Below are 18,837 nucleotides of genomic sequence, written 5' to 3'. Positions count from 1 at the left end.
TGCCACCAAAAACATCCAAAACATCACTTCAACTCACAAGAGAACCAACTCGTTCCTCTCGAGCAGCACTCCCATAGCACCGAGACTGGACTAACGGTTTCAGATACAGAGAATTTGTATTAAATTTTGATAAACATCCCAGCTAGGTTAATGTTAGCGCTTAGCAAAGACAGACTAGGGGTGGGTCTTCTGGAAAAGCACCCAGGTCCCGCACATGCTCAGATTTGTATCAGCTTATTTGCATTCTCTCTCCTGACCACCAGGGGGCGACTCCTCTGGTTGTATAGAAGTCTATGCTTCATGTGTTAAAGCCGCATTCTCTCTCCTGACCACCAGGAGGCGACTCCTCTGGTTGTATAGAAGTCTATGCTTCATGTGTTAAAGCTGCATTCTCTCTCCTGACCACCAGGGGGCGACTCCTCTGGTTGTATAGAAGTCTATGCTTCATGTGTTAAAGCTGCATTCTCTCTCCTGACCACCAGGGGGCGACTCACCTTCATCTCTTCTCTTCTCTTCTTACTCAAAATAAACACTAAAGGAAACATAAGTTATGATAAAAACAATGCAATAAATTAAGTAAATGTTTTATAAGAAGCTTAAACCTTAAATGAGTATTAACACTATTACTGTACTAATATACAGTAAACATACACAGTACTAATGTACTAATACTCTGGTTGCTCCATGATTAGTGCTTTGCTGCCACCTGCTGGTTCTTATCATAACTCACTGAAGTTCAGTAAAGGTACTAATACTTCGTTAAAGTACTGTGTTCTGACCAGCTGATCACAGTATTTCAGTAAAGGTACTAATACTTTGTTAATGTACTGTGCTCCCTCAGTGTAAAGTAATTTCACTATTATACATTCTACAATGGACTTTCATAGTATTAATACTCATTTTTATTTTTGAAGTATTGTGCTGATTATTATTTTTAAAATAGTGAGAAATTACGTCACAATTACCCAGAAACCAACGGGACAAGTTCAGACAAAGTTTGAAACAGTTTTTAGATAAAAAAGTGATTTTTAATCCGTTTAGTTTTTTTTTGTCTCGGTGACACAAACAGTCGAAGGCTCAGAATCAAAATGTACATCAGATATAAAACCGCCTGGCAGACACAGAACTGGGCTCTAAAACTACCCATCATCCTCCTGACGACTGGCCCCGCCTCCACGGCGTGATGCATTCAAGGCACCTCGGAAAACGTCCACAACGACAAAGAAAACATATTTTTCATCGGCTTCCCCCTCATGACATCATCACCCCTCATGCACCCTCATGACATCACCCCTCATACACCCTCATGACATCATCACCCCTCATACACCCTCATGACATCATCACCCCTCATACACCCTCATGACATCATCACCCCTCATACACCCCCATGACATCATCACCCCTCATACACCCTCATGACATCATCACCCCTCATCACTCCTCATCCACCCTCATGACATCACCCCTCATCCACCCTCATGACATCATCACCCCTCATCCACCCTCATGACATCATCACCCCTCATCCACTCTCATGACATCATCACCCCTCATCCACCCTCATGACATCATCACTCCTCATCCACCCTCATGACATCATCACCCCCTCATCCACCCTCATGACATCATCACTCCTCATCCACCCTCATGACATCATCACTCCTCATCCACCCTCATGACATCATCACCTCTCAAACGTTCTTAAATCGTCCGCGTGTCCTTTCTCCCAGGCGTCCTGAATGCAGCGCGTTGAGTTCAGAGGTCTGAGCAGCTGGAATGTCGACATGATTTTAAGAAACTAAACCAGCACCTTGTGCTCCGGCCGGGTCTCTCCTCCTCAGAGGGATTAATCCCCGAGTCCGTCCTGAAGGCGCTCCACAGAGACCAACACAGCGACCCGCCACCAGAGCCGGACCCGGTCCCGTCCTCCTGACCCGGAGGCAGGCGGGTTGGTTTGCATCTAAAAGGCCGTTTTTGGTTCCAGCTGTAGTGGATCACAAACTAATAAATAAAACCGTCGCCACTAACAGAAAACCCACAAACACAAACACAGGAAAGAGTTCAGGAATGATTAAAATATTGATTTGAATAAAACGTGATTGCATACAAGAAATACAACAAACAAAGAAACACAGAAACAAAGAAACAGAAACAAAGAGGAAGAGGAGCGCCGGGAAGAGTTCACATGTCCGACGCTCCGGCAGAACAAAACCACACAGGGACCCGTCACCAGTAGACCAGCTGTAAACCTGCTGAGGCATCATGGGACATTTCATTTACACTAAGGCACAGGATCATCCGATCGCACGAGGTCTGGACTAACATCTGGGGGCTTTAGGCCCGCAGAGAGAATTCAGAGGCAGTGAAGTCGGGATTCGAACCCTTGGTCCGCGTTCCAGAAGTTTAGAAGGCGACTTCAAGTCCTTCACGAGGACGAGAGGCAGAAGGCAAAAGACATAAAAACAAGAGACGCGAACGCGACGGTTCTGATCCGGACTTCACTCCCTGCAGCTCTGAAGGGACGCTGGTCCTCCTGGGGGACCCAGAGGCTCCACAATAAGTTAACACCAGACTTCTCCTGCAGACCGGAGGAATGATCGGAGTGTAGCGGCCGTCCGTCCGGGCTCAGATGGAGGACTTGGAGAAGGAGACGCGCAGGTGGTGGTTCTCCCCCAGGTCGTGGTTGTGGAACTCGATGAGGGACTCGATGGCCTCCTCCACGGAGCCCATCTGGATCAGAGCCATCTTGTGGTCCTTTCTGCAGGAGAAACAGGAAGTGCCTAGGTCATGTGACCAAATATAGTGACGGGACAGGGACCCTGAACCTTTGACGAGGGTTCAGGGTTAGACCACTGCAGCAGAAAAGATAAAAGACTAGGAGGAGGGCTACAGGACTAGGAGGAGGGCTACAGGACTAGGAGGAGGGCTACAGGACTAGGAGGAGGGCTACAGGACTAGGAGGAGGGCTACAGGACTAGGAGGAGGGACTCACTGGAAGAACTTGAAGGCCTGGACCAGAGCTCCCGAGGTGGAAAACAGCATCTTGAGGTCGTCCTCCACCACTGAAGGGCTGCAACACAAACAGAGCGTTACAGAGCTGCAGGTGGAGCTGCAGGTGGAGCTGCAGGTGGAGCTGCAGGTGGAGCTGCAGGTGGGACTCACGGGATGTTGGACAGGTGCAAGGTGGCCGACGGGGGGAAGATGTTGGAGTAGTTCTTGGAGCCGGGCTTCTTGAAGCGGTGCAGGGCCGAGCTGCTGTAGTCTTTGGTGAGGCCCTGGTCCTCGTGGCCCTCGCGGGGAAGCTGCACGCTGCTGTGCTTCGACGGCGTGATGCGCAGAGACTTCCCGTGCAGCTGCTGGCCGCTCAGGTGGCTCATGGCTGCAGAGCACACAGGTAGAGCAGCGTCACACACACACACACACACACACACACACACACACACACACACACACACACACACACACACACACACACACACACACACACACACACACACACACACACACACACACACACACACACACACACCTAGCTGGGCCTGCGTGCAGTCGGCCATCTGGACCAGAGCGTTCTCCTTCTTGTTGAACAGGATCTTGACTCTCATCACGTCGCCGTAAACACCTGAGCAGAAACCAGGTTAGCTCCTCCCCCAACAAAGGTAAACAGGAAGTGCAGTTACTATTTAATTACCTTGATTAATCATCATTTACACGTTATAATTTAAAGTTGTATTATTCATGTTTATATTGTCTAATGAATCATTAACGAGCTTCAAGCTGAACATTCAACTCAAAACAAAGAAAACAAATGAAAAAGAGAAAAAAACACGAAGTTCAAATCAGAACAAAGCGACTGAGATTTCAAAATAAGAGCGCGGGACAACTTACCGAAGAGGACGAAGAGGCAGTGGGGCGACACTCTCTGTTTCCATGGCGACAAATTAAACAGGGGAGGAAAAAAGAGACACGTGACCTCGTTAAAGGTAATTAACTTTCTGATTGATCACCTGACAGGTAGGGTCTGACTGTGTGACTGAGTGAGTGAATAATGAAAACAACAACAACAAACACAGGCGTCCCACAATGCAGCGCTCCAGAAGGAGGAGGAGCTACAGCTCACCTCAGGGTTCAGGTTGCTGACCAGCAGGACGGAGACTCCGGCCACCTGGTGGAAGCCCAGCCGGGCGGCGCCGGGCAGGCCCAGAGCGCCCAGCGGCCCGGGGAGGGGCGGGACCAGGCCCGGGTAGTGGGAGGACACTGGGAGAGGACACGGGACCAGAACTCATGACCAGGAGGCTCTGGATCCATCATGAGTTATTCTGCTTTCAAGTACTTTGATCGATTACATGATGGAGTTCATAGTTTACCAACAATAATAATCATAATAATAATAATAATAATAATAACTACTAGCAGGCTGCAGGGTGAAGGCCGGTGGGAAGCCGTGAGTCGCTCCAGCGTACGGACCAGCAGAGATGATCCCTGGAGCTGCAGACAGGAAACACCTGAACCACCAGGACAGAGTGTGTGTGTCTGTCTGTGTGTGTGTGTCTGTGTGTGTGTCTGTGTCTCTGTGTCTGTCTGTCTGTCTGTCTGTGTCTGTGTGTCTGTGTGTCTCTGTGTCTGTCTGTCTGTCTGTGTCTGTCTGTGTCTGTCTGTGTCTGTCTGTGTCTGTCTGTGTCTGTCTGTGTCTGTGTCTGTGTGTGTCTGTGTCTGTGTCTGTGTGTGTCTGTGTCTGTGTCTGTGTGTGTGTGTCTGTGTGTGTGTGTGTGCTCACTGAAGGCGCTGCCCATGGCCTCCATGCCGGGCTGGCCGTCCCCGGCCGGCAGGTCTGGTCGGGTGAAGTCTCGGCTCTTCTCGTTGTTGTACTTGACGTTGAGGCTGGTGAGCTTGGAGAAGCTGATCCTCAGCGCGCAGCAGCCGTTGTAGATGTTCTGCCCGTCCAGAGACTGAAAGACAGAACACGCTCAGCCCCCAGAACCGTGACCCACCTGCAGCAGAGAGGCGGCGCTCACCAGCTTGGCGGCCTGGGCGGCGGCTCCGTCCGCGTACTGCAGCAGCGCCTGGAACTGGCTGTTCTTGGTGAAGACGATGATGCGCAGCACCGAGCCGAACTTGGAGAAGATCTGAGGACCAGAAACGTGTTTTCTGAGGAGACGGCGTGAAGCCCGCGGAGGTTTCGGTCCCTGGTGGTGTTGTTGTTGTTGTTTACCTGGCAGAGCGCGTCCAGGGTGACGGGGTACACCAGGTTCTCCACCACGACCCTCAGCACGGGGCTCGGAGCCGCCAGAGCCGGGTCCACATGAGCCGTAGTGAGGGCCCGAAGAGCCGCCTGGGCCCGCTGAGACATGAACACATGAACACAGATGAAGACATGAAGACATGACAACACATGAACACATAACAACAGATGAGGACATGAACACATGAACACAGATGAAGACATGACAACACATGAAGACATGAAGACATGACAACACATGAACACATAACACATGAACACATGACAACAGATGAGGACATGAACACATGAACACAGATGAAGACATGAAGACATGACAACACATGAACACATAACACATGAACACATGACAACAGATGAGGACATGAACACATGAACACAGATGAACAGATGAACACATGACAACAGATGCTAACAGATGCTAACAGCCTAGCGTGTACCTCCTGGTTGGGGGAGTTGTCCGTCTTGAGCTCCTTGTGGTTGGAGAACTGGACGTAGACCAGATGGTTCCTGATGACGGGCATCACGGTGGAGTAATAACCCACCATGTTCTGAGCCGCCTCCTCCGAGTGCATCTCCAGGAAGGCCTGCAGGGACAGGGGCGCTTTAGTGGGGGGGCGGGGCTTTAGTAGGGGGGGCGGGGCTTTAGTGTGGGGGGGGGGGCTTTAGTTTACATTACAGACTGTAAACAATATAAACAGACTGGAAACAACGTAAACAGACTGTAAACAATATAAACAGACTGTAAACAATATAAACACACCTGGTTCTTGGCCTTGAGCATCAGCAGGTTGGTGATGTCTCCGAAGGGCAGGCCGAGGCTGATCACCTCGGCCTCGCTGATGTCGTTGGGGAGCTTGCGGATGTGGATGACCCTGGACGGCAGCCCCGGGCCTCTCAAGTCTCCTTTGAACTTCTTGCTGTCGTTTCCATTGGCTGCTGAAACAGGAAGCAGCGACACGTCAGGCCGCCGGACAAACCACCGTCAACCACAAGGACGCCGTGACGTCGGGCCTCACCTGCGGCGCTCATGATACACGAGCCGCTGGAGACGCTGGGGACGAGCTCTTCAGATGCTCTCTGCAAGCAGCAGAAGAAGACGCGTCAGCAGAATGAAGCTAAAGGACACAGCTGAGGACAGAGGACACAGCGCTGAGGACAGAGGACACAGCGCTGAGGACAGAGGACACAGCGCTGAGGACAGAGGACACAGCGCTGAGGACAGAGGACACAGCGCTGAGGACAGAGGACACAGCGCTGAGGACAGAGGACACAGCGCTGAGGACAGAGGAAACCTTCCAGCAGAGGGCTGTGAGCTCAGAACCACCCGCATGTCCTCTCTTCCTGAGGGCTCAGTGCAGATGAAGAGCCTCAGTCTTCTTCTGTTTCTCACTGCAGCATCAACGACCTCCGCTTTTATTGTGACAAATATGAATTTCACAATAAAAGCCTCGTGCAAACGTCAGTATCTGATTGCTCCGAGTGCTTCTTGAGCTGATGTTGTTGTTACCAGTGTTGTGTTGCGAGTCAGGATCAGACCTGATCCATGAGAGGAAGACTTTGTTGCACCAGAGAAACACTAAATATTAGTTCCTGAGATGCAGCAGCAGCGCAGATCTTCTTACTGGTCCTCTCATGAATAAACCAGCAGAAACCTGAGTCCTGTCTCTCTGCACCTGCTGAGTGACAGACTGCTGCTGCTGCTCATGCTGCTGCTGCTGCTGCTGCTGCTCATGCTGCTGCTGCTGCTCATGCTGCTGCTGCTCATGCTGCTGCTGCTCATGCTGCTGTCTGTCTCAGGATAGACTGTCTCCATGACGACCGCCTTCATCCTCTTCATCCTCTTCTCTAAACTGTGATGAACTTGTCTCCTCATCGTCTCAGTGACCTTTGACCTGAAGTCGTTGCTCCTGAGCTCCTCAGAGCATCATGTGACCAGAGAGGTGTCATGTGACGCCTGAGGAAACACCTCACTTCCTGTTCCTCCTACGGCTCACATTCCTCTGATGGTAGACACACCCATCAGAGGAATGTGAGCAAAGGCTGCTGGGAGATCAGATCCAGATCCTCTGAACAGCTGGACAGCAGACTGCAATGCTTCCTACCTTATCTCCTTTAGCGTAGGAAACACTGAAGCTCCTTTAGCGTAGGAAACACTGAAGCTCCTTTAGCGTAGGAAACACTGAAGCTCCTTTAGCGTAGGATGCACTAAAGCTCCTTTAGCGTAGGAAACACTGAAGCTCCTTTAGCGTAGGAAACACTGAAGCTCCTTTAGCGTAGGAAACACTAAAGCTCCTTTAGCGTAGGAAACACTGAAGCTCCTTTAGCGTAGGATGCACTGAAGCTCCTCCAAGAGGAAGAGGAGGAAGAAGAAGAGCAGCAGCAGGAGGAAGAGGAGGAGCCGCAGGAGGAAGAGGAGGAGCCGCAGGAGGAAGAGGAGGAGCAGTAGGAGGAAGAGGAGGAGCAGCAGGAGGGAGAGGAGGAGCAGTAGGAGGAAGAGGAGGAGCCGCAGGAGGAAGAGGAGGAGCAGCAGGAGGGAGAGGAGGAGCAGTAGGAGGAAGAGGAGGAGTAGCAGGAGAAAGAGGAGGAGCAGCAGGAGGAAGAGGAGGAGCAGCAGGAGGAAGAGGAGGAGCAGCAGGAGGAAGAGGAGGAGCAGCAGGAGGAAGAGGAGGAGCCTACCTTGGTACCACCTGTTAAGTCTTGGTGGACGCTGCTGGAAGAGAAGACAGCGTGTTAGCAGCAGCAGCAGGACTCAAACAAGTTAAATGAGGAGGAAGCCTGAGCAGACGCAGTGAAGGGCAGAGAAACCCACAGACGAGCCAATCAGCAGTCAGCATGGCTGAAGCAAAAACAAAGGGAACAGAGTGTGTACCCACAGGCCATTGTTCTTCACACAGACATCACAGAATGAAATATTTAAACATTTCTGACAAAAGTCTCTGACACTTGAACCCCTCGTTTCTCTTCTACTGAATGTTGACAGTGTTGATACTAGAAACGCAACACTGACGTAACGATCCCTTTAATGAGCTCAGAACAAGACAACAATGTATTCACAATAGTAATAATATGATATAAAAGCCTGGGCAGCAGAGATAGCAGGTCCAACCATCATCAACCCAGAGGACAGCAGCCGCTAACAGCAGCTACTGCAAGTTACTAGCAAGCTAACTAGCTAGCAAGCTAAGTAGCCGGACACCTGTCCAGTCCTCTGTCTGCACTGGCAGGTCCTGCTCTTTAAATTACTGCTGAGTGACAACAGAAATAAAGAGTTTGAATAGGAACAAACTTTAGAGGAATAAGTTCAATAAATCTGCAAAGTGAATCACAGCCACAAGAGAAAAAAGTACTCACAACGCATTTGAAGTACACAAGTACACAGCGCTAATAGTTGCTCCAGCTTCGAGATATGCTGCTATAGGCTTACACTGCTGGGGGCATCTTAGGATACACTGAGCTCCTCTCTCCTCTTCCTCTCACCTCTTTCTTCTCCTTTACCCCCTTTTCTCCCCTTGCTAAAGTAGTGTCTCTTCAATGTAGAGGAAAATGTTGTATTTGTGATTTTGGGCTCTTCAAAATAAACTGAATTGAAAAATGGATTATAATCCAGGAGTACGTCAAGTCCTCCGCGTGGAAATGAGACTCTCAGACGGCGGCTGAAGCCCATGTGAACGAACAGGATGCAGCAGCTGGAAGACGACACTCAGGACAGCAATGAGCCCACACACAGCGCACCACGACCTGACGCAACTCAAACGCATCATGTACAAACACTATGGATCAACAGGTACAAACACTATGGATCAACAGGTACAAACACTATGGATCAACAGGTACAAACACTATGGATCAACAGGTACAAACACTATGGATCAACAGGTACAAACACTATGGATCAACAGGTACAAACACTATGGATCAACAGGTACAAACACTATGGATCAACAGGTACAAACACTATGGATCAACAGGTACAAACACTATGGATCAACAGGTACAAACACTATGGATCAACAGGTACAAACACTATGGATCAACAGGTATAAACACTATGGATCAATACTATTGATCAACACGTATAAACACTATTGATCGACACTATTGATCAACACTATTGAACAGGAAGTGAAAGCTGCAGACAATCAGATCTCCTGTTTTTGCCAACAAAGTTTGATTTGAGTTTTCAAAAGTCTTTGAATAAAGCATGTGAAACATTTAAAGACTTTAAAGCTGCGATCAGGCAACATGTCGTTCCACCAAACTCCATGTGGATACCGTAGATATAAAGTTATCGTGTTAATGCCCAGCAGCAGAGACATCAGAGAACATTATGTTACACGTTAAACTAACACACCGGAAACACTCTTTAAATCGGCTCACGTTCAACACAGGAAGCTACGTTTTATTTTAATAATACTACACTTAAACATAGAGGCCTCTGGTTTGATTTAGAGCGTTTACTCCAAACACTCGAGCAGGTAAAAACTGAACTCATCACGAAACACCGACATTTTTTACTTTACTGACAAATCTTCAAATCCACAAAACAGCAGAACCAGATTATTGTCCTTATAATGAATCACCTGGGACCCGTCTTTAATTCGGCATGAAGCAAAACATGAATCTTCAATCATTTAAACAATATTTACACATTTATGAAGCATTACGACACAGTGGGCGTGAGGACCGAAGCGCCTTACTGGACGTGATGCACGCTGCTATCGATACATCCCATAATGGAGTTATAAATCGCACAATGTAGTTATTAATCCCATAATGAAGTTATTAATCCCATAATGGAGTTATTAATCAGACCTGAGTGTGTCGGCTTGGTGCTGCGTGCGCGTGCGCGTCTTGCGTGTGCACGAGGTCCCGCAGGAAAGCCAAAGAACCAACAACCCGCTGCGGCGCTAACAGAAAAAAAGCACGGACACAACTTTATCGACAGTTCACAAGCGAACAACACGAACATCAGCGTACTTCCGGTCACGTCGCCTGACGCCATGTTGACGCTGTTCGCTCTCGCGCGTGAAGGGAACCAGAGAACAGACAGATGAAAGCGAAGCGCCGCAGGACTCACCCGTCCATCGCACAACGCGGAACTACGGAGCAACAGGTCCCATGCAGCGTGCCGCGGGAGACCCCGCGCACCGCCGCTCCAACTGACAAAATGGCGTCTGGCCGGAGGGGAGCTCCCTGATTGGCCGTTTAGCAAACATTGTATGCGAGCCAGACCGGAGCCGCGCGCTGATTGGCTGAGTGAATACAGAGCGACGTGAAAACATAACTTTAAAAGCCTGATGACGTTTCATCGATCAGAGCTCGTCTATGATCAGGAGGTGCCACTTACGAGCAAAACACATTCTGGGGAACTGGGCGTTGTCCGGACGTAAAATAATATAATACTATAATAATAATAACAAAGATTTGGGACTACGAGTGGCTGCATGATGACCCACACGTCTTCAACAATCAATCTCATTTATTAAAGAAGACACACACACACACACACACACACACACACACACGCACGCACGCACGCACGCACGTACACACACACACACACACACATTATTGTTATTATAATTTTTATCATCGTTATTATCTATATCACATGTTGAACAGGAGAGAAACTTAAATCTGCTGTATGTTTGCACAAGTGGAAGAATTAACATTTAAGTTGACTTTGAATGTTTAAAAAGGACAAAGTTTACTTTTTATTTTTTATTTAAATTATAAAATATTTACTTTCCAGATGATAACGGTTCGCATCAAATAACTAAATACATTATTCTTGAATATCTATCATGTGTGATTAGTAAAGGACTTTAATTTAATAATATTATTAATTGAATTAAATGTACAATGTACTTTAAGCCATAGTTTGATTGATTTGCTTTTGCTATTATCACGACATTTTCTAATACATAATAATATAATATGATCGTTGTTATTGAATTCATTGATATATAATATTAAAAACAACACAACTTTGAGTTACACTACCGTACTAAATGATGATTTAAACCCCGTGCGTCCATCTGACCTGCGAGCTGCGCTGTGGAGCTTCAATCCGTTTGATCTGACGACGACGACACAAGTACACGAAGAAGACGCGAGGTGAAGCGACTCGTCATTGGTCAGAATGTGACGGCAGCTCTTCCTATTGGCTGATTGCGTTGCCGCGCCAGTGGAGGCGAAAAACAGCGCGACCATTCAACCGCGTCCATGTTGTTGTGCTCGTTAAAGTTTAACCGGCAAATGAAGAGGAACTGAAGTCCAGTTGACTTTTGGACTGAAGTCAAAATTTGGATTTAATTGAAAGTTTGGATTTAACTCAACGTCCGGTTATCCTGTGTGAAGCTAACGAGGCGAGGCTCGTTAGTTATCGTGGCTAGCAGCTGTTAGCTGTACTCTGCGCGGTGGTTCCGGCGCTAAGAAGCAGTTAATAGTGCCTCTTTGTCGGCCACAGCGACAATGAGCTGCCCGGTGAACCTCCAGGATCTTCCGTCCGGCGTGTTTGAGGCGGCTTTTACTCCTGAGACCGTGAGAGGAAGGTGAGTCACATCAACAACAACACCTGATGACTTCAGTACCAGTAGTACAACCTACTGTGTGTGAGGAGTGACGTCATTATCTTCATCCTCCTCAGAACCTCCAGCTCGCTCACTGCGCTGAGTTTCCCCAAATGCAGATCAGCTCTGTGGGACAGCAGAGCAGCAGGAGAGACGCTCCGCCTCCAGCTCTGTGCTCGCAGGTACGCACACACACAATGTACACACACAACATTATGTCATGAACACACAGATAATGTTGGGTAGCAGTTTTAAACTGTGTGTGTGTGTTTGTGCGCGCGCAGGAAGCCTCGGCTGCTGCTGATGGAGAAAGCTCTGCGTCTGGCTCAACGACACGCCCGTTACAGCAACAAGCCCCGCCTCCTGAGTTTCCTCGTGGGATCAGTGAGTGTCGACGGCGGTAGGAGTTTTATTTATTTATTTATTTATATATATATATATATATATATATATATATATATATATATATATGTATATATATGTATATATATATATATATATATATATATATATATATATATATATATATATATATATATATATACACACAAAAGCAAGTGCTGGCGGCGAGACTGCTGCTCGCTGAGAACTACAGAGCAATATGGAAGCACATGTACCTACATAAATCACTTCAAAGTAAAATCACGTACATAAATCACTTCAAAGTAAAAGCACGTACATAAATCACTTCAAAGTAAAAGCAGTGTCGTTGTATTTCATTCAAGGCTGCGTCTTACTTATTTATTCTTCATGTTTGATTGACCTCACGCGGGCCGGACTGAGAGAGCCGTAAGAAAGACGCCAGGTCTGAACTACGTCTGGAGAGATTTAAAGTGCAGCACCTGTGTAAACATTATTGATAATAACATCATATATATTAACATTATAAATAATAAACATTTTAGTGAATAACATCACGTTCCCTCCAGATGAGGAGGGGCTCACTGTGACCCTGGACCGGTTCGATCCGGGTCGGGACCCGGCCGGGTCCTGCAGGGTTCCCTCGGCTCTGCTGCCTGGAGACGTTCTGGTTCCCTGTCGGTTCTCCACGCAGACTGAGCCCCCTTCCACGCAGACTGAGCCCCCTGACGCCGTCGTCCAATCAGAGGAGGAGCTCTACCTCTGCTTCAAGGTGAGCCTCGCACTAACAGCTGGGGTTCACTTCCTGTTCTGTGGTTCCACTGCAAGTCCTTTTCCATAGAATGAGTCTGTTCGAACTCTTCTCATCCTGCCAGAAGTACCGTCACAGTATTATGAAGTGTTATGAGACGTGTTGATATTGCGACTGTGTTTCTCAGAGCTGCTGACGATGTAGAGACATTTTCAGCCATGAAAGATGATTGTTTTGATGTTGTGATACGTCTGGTGAGGCGTCAGTGCTAGCCACTACACCACCGTGCAGCAAGAGGGTCTGTGGTTCGGATACTGGTCTGGCAGGTCATTCTGTGTGGAGTTTGCATGTTCTCCCCGTGGCAGCGTGGGTTCTCTCCGGGTTCTTCGGCTTCCTCCCACAGTCCAAAGACATGCTGCATAGGTTAATTGGACTCTAAACGTCCCGTAGGTGTGAATGTGAGCGTGAATGGTTGTCTGTCTCTATGTCTGCCCTGTGATGGACTGGCGACCTGTCCAGGTGAACCCTGCCTTCACCCCTTGACAGCTGGGATCGGCTCCAGCGCCCCGCGACCCTAATGAGGATAAGTGATGGATGGATGGATGGATGGCTGGCTGGCTGGCTGGCTGGCTGGCTGGCTGGCTGGCTGGCTGGCTGGCTGGCTGGCTGGCTGGCTGGCTGGCTGGCTGGCTGGCTGGCTGGATGGATGGATGGATGGATGGATGGATGGCTGGATGGCTGGCTGGCTGGCTGGCTGGCTGGCTGGATGGATGGATGGATGGATGGATGGATGGATGGCTGGCTGGCTGGCTGGCTGGCTGGATGGATGGATGGATGGATGGATGGATGGATGGATGGCTGGCTGGCTGGCTGGCTGGCTGGATGGATGGATGGCTGGATGGATGGATGGCTGGCTGGCTGGATGGATGGATGGATGGATGGATGGATGGATGGATGGATGGATGGATGGCTGGATGGATGGATACGTCTGGTGATGAATGTAAACGTATGAGCAGCATCACTCAGCCTGTAAGACACATTAAAGGGTGAATAACATTGACGTTAACTTCTGTGTCTTCAATATTCAAAGAGATCCGAGAGGAGACTTCATCTAAATGCTGTTCTGTCTGTCTCTCTGTCTCTCTCTCGCTCTGCCTGCCTGTCTGTCTGTCTCAGGCGCTGCAGCAGTGTGTGAGCAGCAGACAGGTTCTGCATGTGTCCCAGCTGCTGCAGGTCAGAGGTCTGGTGGTCTCTCAGCAGTCTGATGCTGCAGCGTTCGTCCTCCGCTGGTCGGCCGTCTATCCGTCTGTCGTTGTGGACGTGCAGCCGGTCCGTCCCGTCCCCGTCATCCCCACCGCGCTGCTGCGCCGCCTGACCGGCCTCCAGCGGGGGGCGCCGCAGAGAGGGTGAGAGCAACGGGTTCCTCTAAAGGGGTCTGGGGTTCCTTAAGGGGGTCTGGGGTTCCTTAAGGGGGTCTGAGGTTCCTTAAGGGGGTCTGGGGTTCTTTAAGGGGGTCTGGGGTTCCTCTAAAGGGGCCTGGGATTCCTCTAAGGGGGTCTGGTTTGTGTCTGCAGGTTTCTGACCATGGATCAGACCAGGAAGCTGCTCCTGCTGCTGGAGTCGGACCCCAAAGCCTCCAACCTGCCACTGGTCGGCCTGTAAGTGATTCTGATGAGGGACTAACCTGGGGGACTCACCAGGTGTTCTGGTGGTTTAGTTTTATCTAAGTGTGGAAGCTTGCTGGCTAACTGCGCTTCCTGTCATGTGACAGGTGGCTGAGTGGAGTGGCACACGTGTCCAGCCCCCAGGTGTGGGCATGGTGCGTGAGGTTCCTGTACAGCTCCGCCCTCCAGGACAGGTGAGTCTACCTGTCCCTCTCAGGGCCGTGTGTGGTGGAGGAGTGCCTGAGTGTCGCTCTGCTGTTTCAGGGTTCTATCTGAGAGCCGCTGTTTCCTCCTGGTCCTGTTCGCCTCCACCCACAGAGCGCCTCAGTTCTTCCAGGGCCGAGGCCCAGAACCAGGACTTGGACCACACCTGGACTACCAGCTGCTTACCGGCTCCCAGTGTGTGACGCTACACCAGGTAAGGACACACCTGCCACCACAGAGGCCGTAGTGATGATGATTGGTGAAGAGCATGAACGTGGATCTCCGCCAGGTGGCCTCGGCGGAGGGTCGGACCCTGCAGTGTGAGCTGGGTTCAGAGGACCGCAGCAGACAGGCGGAGGTGTTCCGAGAGGCCCGGACCTCCTTCAGCAGGTAACTCACCTGCCTGACTCACCTGCCGGGCGACACCGTAACATTGAGATGGTCCAACATGCGTCTCTCGTCCTCAGAGCCGCCCGACTGTCCGTCAGTGACCAGGACTCCGGGGTCGAGGACGGGGACTCGTCTCCACGGCCGTCCCCGAGCCCCCACCCTCCCGCGCTGCAGGTGAGTCCCGCCTCCCGTCGCCGTGATGTCACCGCAGCCGTCCAATGGCTGCGGGGCGCTGACTTCCTGTGTTCCTGCTTCAGGCCCGCAGAGTTCAGCCGTCGGTTCCTGAACTTTCTCTGCTGATTGACAGCAGCTTCACCTCCAATCAGACCGCTCGGCAGGAGCCTGGCTCCGCCCACAGAGAACCTCCTCCTGCTCCTCCCACCAGCACCTCCTCTGCTCCTCCTCCCCTCCACAGCACCCCCAACTCCAACCTGCAGGATCCCTGCTGCTGCTGCTCCCGACACACCTACGATTGCACCTCCATCTTCTCCTCCCCAGGACTCCACCCTCCATCCCACCACCAGACTCCTCCTCCTCCATCCCACCACCAGACTCCTCCTCCTCCATCCCACCACCAGACTCCTCCTCCTCCATCCCACCACCAGACTCCTCCTCCTCCATCCCACCACCAGACTCCTCCTCCTCCATCCCACCACCAGACTCCTCCTCCTCCATCCCACCACCAGACTCCTCCTCCTCCATCCCACCACCAGACTCCACCTCCTCCATCCCACCACCAGACTCCTCTTCCTCCATCCCACCACCAGACTCCTCTTCCTCCATCCCACCACCAGACTCCTCTTCCTCCGTCCCACCACCAGACTCCTCCTCCTCCGTCCCACCACCAGACTCCTCCTCCTCCATCCCACCACCAGACTCCTCTTCCTCCATCCCACCACCAGACTCCTCTTCCTCCGTCCCACCACCAGACTCCTCCTCCTCCGTCCCACCACCAGACTCCTCCTCCTCCGTCCCACCACCAGACTCCTCCTCCTCCGTCCCACCACCAGACTCCTCTTCCTCCATCCCACCACCAGACTCCTCTTCCTCCGTCCCACCACCAGACTCCTCTTCCTCCGTCCCACCACCAGACTCCTCTTCCTCCGTCCCACCACCAGACTCCTCCTCCTCCGTCCCACCACCAGACTCCTCCTCCTCCGTCCCACCACCAGACTCCTCTTCCTCCATCCCACCAGACTCCTTCTCCGTGCTCCACACTTGCTACTCCGTCCTCCCGTCAGCACACTTCATCTCCCTGCTCCCCCCACCCTCCTCACAGCTCCTCCCTCCTCCTCCACCATCTTCCCGCCCCGTGGTCTGGGGCCTCCTCCCCTCGTCCCCCCCCCAGGTCCTCCCGTCCCTCCTGTGTGAATCGGTGCTGTGGTCGGGTGGAGGGGGTCGTCCCATCAGACACCTACCAGCTCCTCCTCCACCAGGACCAACAGCTCCGCCTCCTGCAGGCGCAGGTAAGCTCTACTCTTCAGGTGTGTCTGTCTGTTGGTAAGAAAGTAAGTTAGGTTAGTAAGAACACGTGAAGTAAGTCGTGTTGAGTGAACGATGAACTGTCTTCAGGTCCAGATGCTGCTGGCGGCTCAGGGGAGACTTCAGTCATCAGGTGGGCAGGTGACACCCAGGAGGACCGCAAGCATCGCTGTGGGGACAGGTGAGACTGTGGGGACAGGTGAGACTGTGGGGACAGGTGAGACTGAGGGGACAGGTGAGACTGAGGGAACAGGTGAGCAGCAGGTGTTGTCCAGCATCACATGTCTCCTCTCTGGTTTCAGGGGCCAGTCTGTTTTGGGGAGATCCGGTCCAGTCGCCCCTCCCCCATCAGGGGGCACAGGCTCCGCCTCCCTCATCCCCCACGACTCTCTCCTCACACGCCGACCTGTCCGTCATCGGGTCTGTGGGCGGAGTCGATGGCAGTGAGGCCGTCTGCTCCTCCTCCGCTCAGCACAGGTGAGACAAACTGTTAGCATCAGCTAGCATGTCTCTGTGAAAGGAGACCAGGACTCTGACTCTGGTGTGTTCAGGTGCAGCGTCAGCGGTCTGGAGAGTCCAGTTCTGGGAGAGAGTGCGAGCATGTACCAAGCTGAGGGAGAGCAGCAGAGCTTCTACCACAACCTGATGGTAACGACAACGTCACATGATGTCATCGCTCATGAGTCACATGACGTCACATGATGTTATTGCTCACGAGTCACATGATGTCATGAGTCAGGTCACATGATAAATATCGATCATGTGTCCTCAGAGTCAGCTGACCAGTCGTCTCCAGGAGTCAGACAGTCAACAGGAAGTGGAGTCCAGCAGGAGGAGCCTGTCTGTGTCCTCCCAGTGCTCCCAGTCCAGCAAGAAGCAGAGCGCTGGAGGAGACCCGGTGCTCAGAGCCACCGTGAAGCAGCTGCAGCAGCTGGGAGTCCAGGTGGAGCCAGCAGGTCTGACGGAGTCCGAGCGCAGAGTCCAGCAGACGGTGCAGAGCAGCAGGTACGGAGCGAGAGCGTTACATGGTGATGCGTTCAGGCTCTGCTCAGTGAACACGAGTACTGGCTGAAGGTAGACGATAACGTTCTCGTGGTGCGTTCAGGTATCATCGAGTAAAATGTAGTGTTGGTGATAAACTATTTAAACCATATTCTGTTATTTACTTATCATTACATAACATTACTATCACATTGAGTATTATTTGGAACAGGAAGTGGATGCTGAAGCCCTGTGTTTCTTCTAGCACGCTGGCGAGCATCAACCCGGCGGCGGTTCTGTCCCGACTGAGCGTGACTGAGCCCACGGCCAGCGTTCTGGTCCCTGAAGGCAGCGTTCTGGTCCCTGAAGGCAGCGTGGATCTGAGCCTGGAGGCTAACGCCATCGCCCTGCGTTACCTGAGCGACTCGCAGCTCAGCCGGCTCTGCTTGGGAGGCCCCGCCCCCTCTCGACCAGGCCCTGCCCAAAACCACTCCCTGCTGTCGCCCAGCAACATGTCTCTGGCCACCAGGAAGTACATGAGGAGATACGGCTTGATCGAGGAGGAGGAGGAGGAGGATGAGGAAGAGGAGGAGGCGGAGCCGGCTCGCCAGCCGCTGACCGAGACTCTGAACGTGAAGCTCCTTCCACAGAGTCAGCTGATCCGGGACCTGCGGCCCAAGATGCAGCTGTTGGCGCAAGGCGGCGCCGACAAGGAGAACTCCTCCGGCCGGCGGCCATCTTTAATGAGGGCGAGTGGTTGCCAGCCTGAAGGCTCAGTAGGGAACATCCTGGACCTGAGTCGCCTCAGGCAGCTACCCAAGCTCTTCTGACTGGATGCGGGGCCAGTTCACCTGGTTTCACTGGTGCCTCATGATCAGCATCACTAGTTTGTGTTGTTCACTTCCTGTTTGAATGTGAAATTTCTTTTGTGTACATTTTTTATGTATTTATTCCATAAATAAAATTCCTCATACTTTTAATATTTGAGTACATGTTTGTGTAAATATTAAACAGCTTGAGGACAGAATGAGCCCCTAGTGGACACCAGGAGAACAACATGTATTATCTCTGTAATACAGCAGTGATGCCCCTAGTGGACACCAGGAGAACAACATGTATTATCTCTGTAATACAGCAGTGATGCCCCTAGTGGACACCAGGAGAACAACATGTATTATCTCTGTA

The 18,837-nt window shown here is 51.2% G+C and overlaps 2 protein-coding genes across 15 annotated transcripts; one reads left to right on the top strand and one right to left on the bottom strand.

The window, feature by feature from the left end:
* Positions 1-935: 935 nt before the first annotated feature.
* Positions 936-11,875, bottom strand: ptbp1b (polypyrimidine tract binding protein 1b). Of its 14 annotated transcripts, none has more exons than XM_068592931.1 (15): positions 11,292-11,308; positions 7,925-7,955; positions 6,265-6,325; positions 6,009-6,181; positions 5,686-5,832; positions 5,216-5,344; positions 5,019-5,129; positions 4,781-4,952; positions 4,414-4,491; positions 4,124-4,260; positions 3,892-3,925; positions 3,533-3,625; positions 3,166-3,382; positions 2,996-3,073; positions 936-2,761 (listed from the first exon to the last, which is right to left on the bottom strand). In XM_068592931.1, exons 3-15 carry the CDS (start codon positions 6,275-6,277, stop codon positions 2,629-2,631), a joined length of 1,515 nt encoding a protein of 504 aa, XP_068449032.1. In that variant the 5' UTR covers positions 6,278-6,325; positions 7,925-7,955; positions 11,292-11,308; the 3' UTR covers positions 936-2,628. The 14 variants fall into 14 exon arrangements, with proteins under 14 accessions (XP_068449032.1, XP_068449021.1, XP_068449022.1 ...); XM_068592920.1 differs by lacking the exon at positions 11,292-11,308 and adding an exon at positions 10,326-10,402 and having other exon boundaries at positions 6,009-6,184; positions 7,925-7,958; XM_068592921.1 differs by lacking the exon at positions 11,292-11,308 and adding an exon at positions 10,326-10,402 and having other exon boundaries at positions 7,925-7,958.
* Positions 11,455-18,632, top strand: stil (STIL centriolar assembly protein). The gene is made up of 16 exons (XM_068592912.1): positions 11,455-11,802; positions 11,898-12,002; positions 12,105-12,220; positions 12,750-12,952; positions 14,108-14,337; positions 14,506-14,589; positions 14,703-14,789; positions 14,860-15,013; positions 15,089-15,189; positions 15,267-15,363; positions 15,447-16,655; positions 16,762-16,852; positions 16,974-17,148; positions 17,223-17,319; positions 17,444-17,676; positions 17,918-18,632. The coding sequence occupies exons 1-16, from the start codon at positions 11,723-11,725 to the stop codon at positions 18,480-18,482; spliced, it is 3,627 nt and encodes a 1,208-aa protein (XP_068449013.1). The 5' UTR covers positions 11,455-11,722; the 3' UTR covers positions 18,483-18,632.
* The last annotated feature ends 205 nt before the right edge of the window (positions 18,633-18,837 follow it).

This window comes from Clinocottus analis, unplaced genomic scaffold (genome assembly GCF_023055335.1).
Source record: "Clinocottus analis isolate CAN_PGR_092001 unplaced genomic scaffold, fCliAna1.0.p SCAF_28, whole genome shotgun sequence".
In the NCBI taxonomy this organism is placed as follows: domain Eukaryota; kingdom Metazoa; phylum Chordata; class Actinopteri; order Perciformes; family Cottidae; genus Clinocottus; species Clinocottus analis.
The sequence above is the reverse complement of the archived record's forward strand: the minus strand, read 5'-3'. Positions and strand labels throughout refer to the sequence as shown.

Coding starts and splice junctions, on each gene's coding strand:
- ptbp1b (XM_068592920.1), bottom strand. Junction 4,261..4,413: donor CTTCACCCTGCAGCCTGCTA/GTAGTTATTATT, acceptor GTCCTCTCCCAG/TGTCCTCCCACTACCCGGGC. Junction 3,926..4,123: donor TCAGCAACCTGAACCCTGAG/GTGAGCTGTAGC, acceptor CCATGGAAACAG/AGAGTGTCGCCCCACTGCCT.
- stil (XM_068592912.1), top strand. CDS start 11,723: ATGAGCTGCCCGGTGAACCTCCAGGATCTTCCGTCCGGCGTGTTTGAG. Junction 12,953..14,107: donor AGCTCTACCTCTGCTTCAAG/GTGAGCCTCGCA, acceptor TGTCTGTCTCAG/GCGCTGCAGCAGTGTGTGAG. Junction 16,853..16,973: donor AAGCATCGCTGTGGGGACAG/GTGAGACTGTGG, acceptor CTCTGGTTTCAG/GGGCCAGTCTGTTTTGGGGA.